This window comes from Etheostoma spectabile, chromosome 8 (assembly GCF_008692095.1).
Source record: "Etheostoma spectabile isolate EspeVRDwgs_2016 chromosome 8, UIUC_Espe_1.0, whole genome shotgun sequence".
In the NCBI taxonomy this organism is placed as follows: Eukaryota; Metazoa; Chordata; class Actinopteri; order Perciformes; family Percidae; genus Etheostoma; species Etheostoma spectabile.
Genome location: NC_045740.1, coordinates 6,704,846 through 6,712,493, shown reverse-complemented (window position 1 = coordinate 6,712,493; position 7,648 = coordinate 6,704,846). Strand labels below are relative to the sequence as shown.

The window sequence follows — 7,648 nt, the reverse complement described above, 5'->3', positions numbered from 1 at the left end:
TGAGATGCTGTCATTGTGTATGAGACTGATCAATGCAGCATTTTATTTTGCAGTGTAAACGGCATAGACACACAGGAATAATAAGGACTATATGAGACTATATTGTTCTGATATAATTAAATGAAGATGTAGACAGAACATGCAAGGGGTTGTAAATATGGTATACACTGTTCTAATAACAAAGACAAGCTTTTTTTTTATACATAATTCTTGTATTTGTCATTGGATTAAAATACCAGAGTTAGAGAAACAGTCAATACATTTCCTTTTATTTCATACTGTGAAACCAGAATAAGAGTTGCAAGTAAAGAAGGAAGTTAAATTAAGTACAGTAACTTTAAGCAATCCTCAATTACACTGGATTTGTCACTGTTTTGCGTAATTGTCATATATTTATTGTTCAAACTATATCACATGATTGATAATGAAAAAACATCACTTTAAATACCTGACAATCACTTTTCACAATTGTATCTATAACGCCATACTATTGTTTTTCAAGACACTGTGAGGCAAATCAGAGAAATCCTGAGCACTAAAAATCTGGCACAGAATCTGGAAAAACTGAACTATAACACCAACACTAGGAAAAGATAAATCCCACACTATTAACTGGATTATAAAACCCAACAGATACAATCAATGTACGATGCAGAAGAGATGAAATCACATCAGTCCTTGTAGGTACTGTACAGAGAATAAACGTTGTCATTTATGCAGATATGCATCAAGCCAGAGGTCGCCTGAGTGTTTCAGTGACCTGAAAAGAAAATGATAACAAAAATACACACATATATCAGACCAGCGGTTCTTTATTAATCTTGTTCTGCAAGGGATTTATATTCAAATTTCATATCAGTTTGTCTTCATTACTCAGTCAGTTGCCCTTTAGGTTCATTCCTTTGTTTTGTCAGACTGAATAATGTCTTATTTTTAAGCTCACCTTGTCTAATCATGGCAGTAAATTAAACTATAATAATATTTCTATTATTTTTGGACTTACCTGAAAACATCAGCGAATCCCTGCCACAATGTCTTCACCTGGTAAGGAATCCCATGTTTCTCACACAGTGCACGGACCAGCGGGGCCACCAGGTGGTAGTTGTGGCGCGGCATTGTTGGAAACAAACTCCAGAGACAAAAAGAACAGAAGGCGTCCATCAGCATAAAAGGTGTCTCAACAATTGTGTTTTAAATTTAAATAAATAATAATAACAATGTGAAGAAAATACTGTCAAGCATGTTTCACCCCAAAAAAAACATTTTTTACAAAACTAAAGAACAGTTCCTGTTTCACCACCAGGTAAGCGCAGCATTGTTAAATTTAAATAAATATAAACATAAATACATTTTATTTATTGAAGGCTCTGAGAACCAATTTTCTCAATTCCCTTCTTACTATGAGGGAAGGTGTCTGATATTAACACACTATTTTCTGCCAAAGTGAGAACTATTTTATTTTGATTTTCTGTATTTGTCCAGATGAAGCAGATTTGAGTGATCTGTTTTTGAGTGTTAGGCTTCTAATTTCTTCCCAAATATTTGTACTGATCCACACTTTGTCCTGCATACATTTCTAATGTAATGGGAAATTTGCAACCAAGGTTGTTAAAATCATCTGCAATACTGTATGATGTTAATGCTGAGCCTGTCTCGAGTCGCTATTCTCTGAACTTGTGACTTGGACTCACGTGCTAATCACTTGGACTTAGGCTCTGACTCAAGGATATATGAAATCAGACTTGAGCATTAAAGAAATAGGACTCGGAAGTTTGATGAAGTTTCTGACTACTTTCATGTGTCTGTAGGCAGCGATGGAGTACTTGAGTCCTGGACTTAAGTCCAATGTGAGTCGCTATTCTCTGGAATTGTGACTCGACTCAGACTCAAACTCAGGTAATGGTGACTCATCGGGCTCAAACACTGGGGACTTGAGACGCTTGACAGTGTTTTTAGCCTCCAACGTTGCCTTCCAGGCAGTTAACCCTAACCTTACTCCTAAACATAACTATGGCCGCGCTGCTTGGAAGGAGATGTTAATACCGTGCTGAGTAAAATATTGAAATAATTTTGTTACTCTAGAATTTAGACGGGTATAATGTATCATTGAAACTGTTTGGATCACCACCGGAATTAAAGATTTCACAGACGTTTGATGGACTTTTCTGGCTTTTGTAGCTACAAAATTATTATTTCTCATATTACAGTAATTTCCGGAGCTTTCTGTCTGCTTTTTCCTACAAACTTTTGAACTGGTGAACACACGTTCTCCTTAGACTCAACCATTCACTCACTGGTGTTCGATTTGAAAGTTGAGGTGTCCGCTGAACCAGTCGTTGAAGAGGGACTGCTCTATATTACAGGTGGCTTGTAACTAAAGTAGAGGACAAGATAATAGATTAGGTGACACATGAACATCACAGGGGCTGACTGTGGACTGTTTCCTAATAAACCAGGTACCTGCATGGACAGCCAGTCCTGGTTCTTCTCGTGGTCGATGTCCATGGACAGATGACTCATCTGAGTCACCCACACAAACCCGTGACTCTCCAAAATCCTGTCATTCATAACAACACAACACCTTGGTCTTTATAAAGGGTTTGTACATTGAAACTAATGAGATTATTTAAGTTAGTATGTAAGTAATTTTTGATTGAACTTTTAGATTGCTAGAGTCACTGATGTTAATCCCTCTCCATCATAACTTTTTTAAATTCACCTCTTTACTGTAAGTTGTAGTGATCATGACCCTTGTGTGAGAGAGCAATATGTGTGCGTGCATGTGTGTGTGTGTGTGTGTGTGTGTGTGTGTGTGTGTGTGTGTGTGTGTGTGTTGTGTGTGTGTGTGTGGTGTGTGTGTGGTTTGATGGCAGTACACTATTATGTTACTGTTAGTGTGTGTCAGGGATGTTACCTGATAAAGCTGATGAACACCACTGAGCCAAAAAGGCCAAACATGGGTAAAGAACAGCACAGGTAGCGTAGGTAGTAAGACAAAGACCAAGCCAGATCCTTTACAAGAAAGGAAAGTTAATATAACTCCCTGAAACTCATCGGTTGCTTTTTCTTAGCCTACATGTGACCTGACAAATCTTAGAATAATCTGCAGTGTAACACTCAGAAGATATCATCTTACCACCCACTGGCGGCGGGAAATCATGGTGTGCATTATTTGAATGTTGAAGTAAACCGGAATGAGAAGCGGTGGTCCAACTAAAGGAAGGAAAAGAAAACAATTATTCCTGTGAAGTTTTCATAGTTCCACTCTTTTAAATGACTCCAAGAAACATACTGAGAAAGAAGTACTTGTGTTGGTGTTGATAGGGCATATTTTTGATCTTTTTTATGCCATACTGCAACAGAGAGAAATACAGAGTTAGAATTAGCAGCTGGTGAAAGATTTAAGAGCTGTTTTAGAAAAATCAGTTACTTGCCTCCACTGGTTGAGTTTCTCCAACTACAAAGACGTCCAACATGTTGACATCAGGGTCCTTACTGATGATGTTGGGTTTAGCGTGATGCTGAAAATGCCGGTGATTCCACCAGTTGGCAGACGCTCCCTGAAAAAACAACCTTTAATGTCTGTGCCAAATTTCAGAAACAAATACGATTATGATATGATTGAGAATACAAATTACCTTCAAATGACCAATGATAAACTTGTGCACCAAGTGATTCCACCTGGACTTCTTGAAGACAGACAGGTGGCCAAAGTCATGCTGCAGCCATCCAGCCTGCAACTACAGAAGATGAAGAGAAACCGGCATTGACTTACAGTTCGTCAACACCAACAGCAGATAATGATGTTCGAATCACCTGAGCAGTTGCTAGCATGACGGCGCTCAGAAGGGTCAGAGTCCAGCTAGTTCCCCAGACCCAGATGATCAGCCAGGCGAGGGCCTCCAGCAGAAGGATGTGTCCCAGGTGGAGGCAGAAGAACAAAGGCCGAGCTCGAAATAGACCCTCACTCTCCACCTGCGCACGTAAAGTATGGAATTCCTGTATGATGGCTGCCTAAGAGCAGAGAAGAAGAAATAGACAAGTCATGTAAAGCTCAAAAGAATCAGAAGAAACAAGGCATTAAGGCCGTTTGAGTTACTTAACAGCATTTAACAGCTAATGAAACATGAGTGTCCAGATTCTCAGATATGCCTGGACACTGTAAGACTCATGAATAACAGATCTGTAAATGGTCTGACCTACTCCTTTTCCTCAGGTGTTTCTGTACTTGGGATCCATTCTGCCAGGTTGTCCCACTGACACTAAAGCTGCTACGCAATTAATAAGATATTTCTTATTTGAGGAGTCTGAGACGGAGCTCACATTTTTGTTTCGTTCCTGGCTGGGCTCTGTCGCTGCCAGCTCTCCAATCTGCAGCGGCTTCAGAAACTTTTTCACAAACTTTGAATCTGGATGAAAAGCAGTGAATGCCTCCTGTAAAACAGAAATGAAGGATCCTGTCAGTGATGCAGTGAATTAGAAATTAATAAATATATACTTCATATAATGTTGGTGGTTTAATTTAGTGGTTCCCAACTAAGGGGCCAGGCCCTTTCAAAGGGTCGCTCGATCAATCTGAGGGGTTGTGAGATGAATCCAGGGACACAGAAGAAGAAAAAAACAAAGTTCGGCTACGCAGATTTGGATTTGATTTTAGACTTTTCTCTAATATTTACTTTGTTTGATAAAATATTGGATAATTTGACCTTGTGCAGCTCAAACAGTTCTTTAAATGAAAACATTTGAAGTTTAGATGGAAAAGGAATAAACAACTCATCTGAAATTTGATAAGTAGGACTAGCTAAACACTGCTTCTTCTTTTTTAATGAGTCACAGGCCAAAGGGGTTGAAAATCACTGGCTTAATATTTAACAATGTGTTGGACTTTAAAGCGTAGCATATGTTTCTTATCTAAAATCTGAGTCTAATCAATATCACCCCTGGCTGTCACATAAATGCAGTAGGGTAAAAGTACAACATGTTCCTCGGAAATGTGGTGGGGTAGAAGTATCAAGTATAAATGAAATGGAAAAACTCAAGTAAAGGAGGCCTACCACAAAAGTGATATTTATATTCAAGATAATAATAATAATGACAATAATAATAATGATCAAAACATTATACCGTGGCATCCTCTCCAGCATAGTGGCTGATGACTCGAATCCCTCCTGGGTGTCTTTTGGTCCACTGTGTGATGTTGTAAACCTTTCGGTCGATCACCAGCCACTGGTCATTCCGGTTGCAGTGGCTCTGCACCTCCTCCCAGGTGTAGACACCAGCAGCTCGCCCGCTGATCGGCTCTCCTGGCTCAGTCAGCTGCCCTCCACCTCCCATCCTCACTGCTGTCTCTGGCCTGGGTCCACCTGCACACTAAAGGGCCAGTCAGCAACAAACTTTGACACCTGGATGTAAAAGGAAAAAGAAGTTGTGGTTAATGCCTCTCTAAAAGTTTGCACCGACAGACTGTTCAGAAGGAGCAGCAGTCAGAGAAAGACATTTTAACCTGTTGCTCTCTTTACTTTAACCGCCCAGCTGATTGTTGCAACACCTCTGACAAAAAGCAGAGCAACATCTTCACTAATAGGCCTGATTAATGATGAAATCCGACAATATGGGAGCTGTTGGTGAAGCAGGGCAGATTTCCACATGTGAGCATCATTTGTTTGTATCGACATACACCTTGAGTATAAGCGCCGAGTGCACATCCTCATGTTATAAAATACTAGAAAGTATAAATAGCCTTAGTGCGTTTTGTGTGCGACCATTCTTTAAAAGCAGCGCAAATTGCGGTTATTGTGTAAAATAGTAGCCTACATAAAACAGACACATCGAACCACATACACAAGCACATGTGTGTATGTGGTTTGATGTGTCTGTCTGTTTTTATGTAGGCCTACTATATATATGTATATATATATATATATATATATATATATATATATATATATATATATATATATATATACACAAATATATATAAAAATGCATGCCCTATAGGAAGATGAAAAATAGTTCACACTTACAGTATCCAGACTTTGGCTACTCTCCCCGGGTTTCAGTCACATTACCACGATGGCTCACGTTATTTGCTCTCGTTCCGTTCAGACTCATTTTAAATAGTAGGCCTAATCATTCCCAAAAAAAAAAAAAATCATCCAATTGTCTTCCTTAAAATGTTCACGGACTCATTCACCCACATCATTCAGTACAACTTCCGAGCCGATCATTCGAGGGTTTCTGGGCCAATCGGTGTACAGTATTTTCTGGACCATGTAACAAGCAGATAGTCGGACTCATACCTGCCAACATTTGTTTTTCAATAACCGGTAGATTTGTGCGGGGGGCACTGTGTACTTTGAGTGTTAGTGTATCATTTACATTGCAATAAATAAAAACATATAATTTATCAATATGCTGTGTTGTGGGTTTGTTATGATGTTATGTTTGTAATTTTATACCAACAAAACATTACAGAAACTTCGGTATGAACACATTTAACACCAGTAAAAATACATTTAATCATTTTTCATCTTCATTCAGCTCTCTTTGGTAAACATCAATTTGTTTGGTAAACATGAATATGCGCTCACTTTTTTTAAGTGGTACAGTTGTATGTGGCAGATTAGCTGCTCTCAGTGCCCTCATGGACAGAGTGTACTTTGAAGCCAAACTGGTGTGGTTTATTTTGAAGGATGAAATCTGTCTCCATTTGTGCCGCTTCTGCGCGATATCGTGCCACTGTGTTTTAATGTGCTGAGTATTGCCCTTCTTCCCGCCGTGCGCGTAAAACCAATGCGATACACCTTACAAAATGCGTGGAAGTTGTCGATATGACTAGGTGAAAGTTACAGTTAACTGTAACTTTCAACAGTGTTGGGCGCAACAATTTACATGCATCTCACCTATATAGTTTGATTTCTTGGAGGGAACACCGCCTTCACCTGCCATTTTTATCGGCTCGCTTTCACGTCTGAACTCTCCGCGAACTGGGTTGAGCTGCCAGGTTGAGGTGACAAACGGGTTGAAAATTGTATGTGGTGTGAGAATTGTATGAATGAATAGGATGCGTTTCATTCAAGATCTGGCAACTGGTCAACATTAGACAAATCTATTGGTACGATTATTTTTAAAGGAGTTTGTCAGAAAGCGTCCAGTAAATTGTTAGGCCTACCCAATATACTATCTAACTATCTATCTATGGTGGAAGTTTCATCTTTTATTTATCTATTTTGCAAATGTTGCAAAGTAGGTGACTACTTTTCTCTACTATGATGTATAAGCACGGGCGTAGCACAAACTTAATATAGTAGTAGGTATTACTGTTGCTGTTTATAATCAGAATTCAGACATTCTGACAAGAGAAACCGTCAGTAATCCCGCATGAAGTTATTGTGAATAACAGTGAGATGCCTTATTAATGTGTATGAGACTGATCTATGCAGCATGATAGTTTGCAGTGTAAATTGCACAGACACACAGGAATAATTAGGACTATATGAGACTATGTTGTTCTGATATAAATAATTAAATAAAGATGTTGCCAAAACATGCAAGGGGTTGTAAATATTATAGGATTTAAAAAAAAAATCAAAAATAAACATGGTAAGTATTTAATATTCCTTTTTTTAAAACATAATTCTTGTTTTTG

At 38.7% G+C, this 7,648-nt stretch overlaps 1 protein-coding gene across 3 annotated transcripts; it reads right to left on the bottom strand.

Moving 5' to 3' along the window:
• Positions 1–248: 248 nt before the first annotated feature.
• Positions 249–6,264, bottom strand: LOC116693333 (fatty acid desaturase 2-like). 3 transcript variants are annotated; one of them, XM_032522233.1, is made up of 13 exons: positions 6,024–6,264; positions 5,125–5,402; positions 4,324–4,434; positions 3,817–4,014; positions 3,639–3,740; positions 3,435–3,560; positions 3,293–3,353; positions 3,137–3,213; positions 2,915–3,012; positions 2,461–2,557; positions 2,295–2,374; positions 1,004–1,129; positions 249–760 (listed from the first exon to the last, which is right to left on the bottom strand). In XM_032522233.1, the coding sequence occupies exons 2-13, from the start codon at positions 5,332–5,334 to the stop codon at positions 709–711; spliced, it is 1,338 nt and encodes a 445-aa protein (XP_032378124.1). In that variant the 5' UTR covers positions 5,335–5,402; positions 6,024–6,264; the 3' UTR covers positions 249–708. The 3 variants fall into 3 exon arrangements, with proteins under 3 accessions (XP_032378124.1, XP_032378127.1, XP_032378126.1); XM_032522236.1 differs by having other exon boundaries at positions 703–760; positions 5,125–5,370; positions 6,024–6,195; XM_032522235.1 differs by having other exon boundaries at positions 703–760; positions 5,125–5,348; positions 6,024–6,187.
• Positions 6,265–7,648: the final 1,384 nt, after the last annotated feature.

What these genes read in the sequence shown, in the direction of transcription:
- LOC116693333 (XM_032522233.1), bottom strand. Translation starts at nt 5,334, where the DNA reads ATGGGAGGTGGAGGGCAGCTGACTGAGCCAGGAGAGCCGATCAGCGGG. An exon ending in AGGACTGGCTGTCCATGCAG is followed by an intron (nt 2,375 to 2,460) that starts GTACCTGGTTTA and finishes CCTCTACTTTAG; the next exon opens with TTACAAGCCACCTGTAATAT. An exon ending in GGATTCGCTGATGTTTTCAG is followed by an intron (nt 761 to 1,003) that starts GTAAGTCCAAAA and finishes TTTTCTTTTCAG; the next exon opens with GTCACTGAAACACTCAGGCG.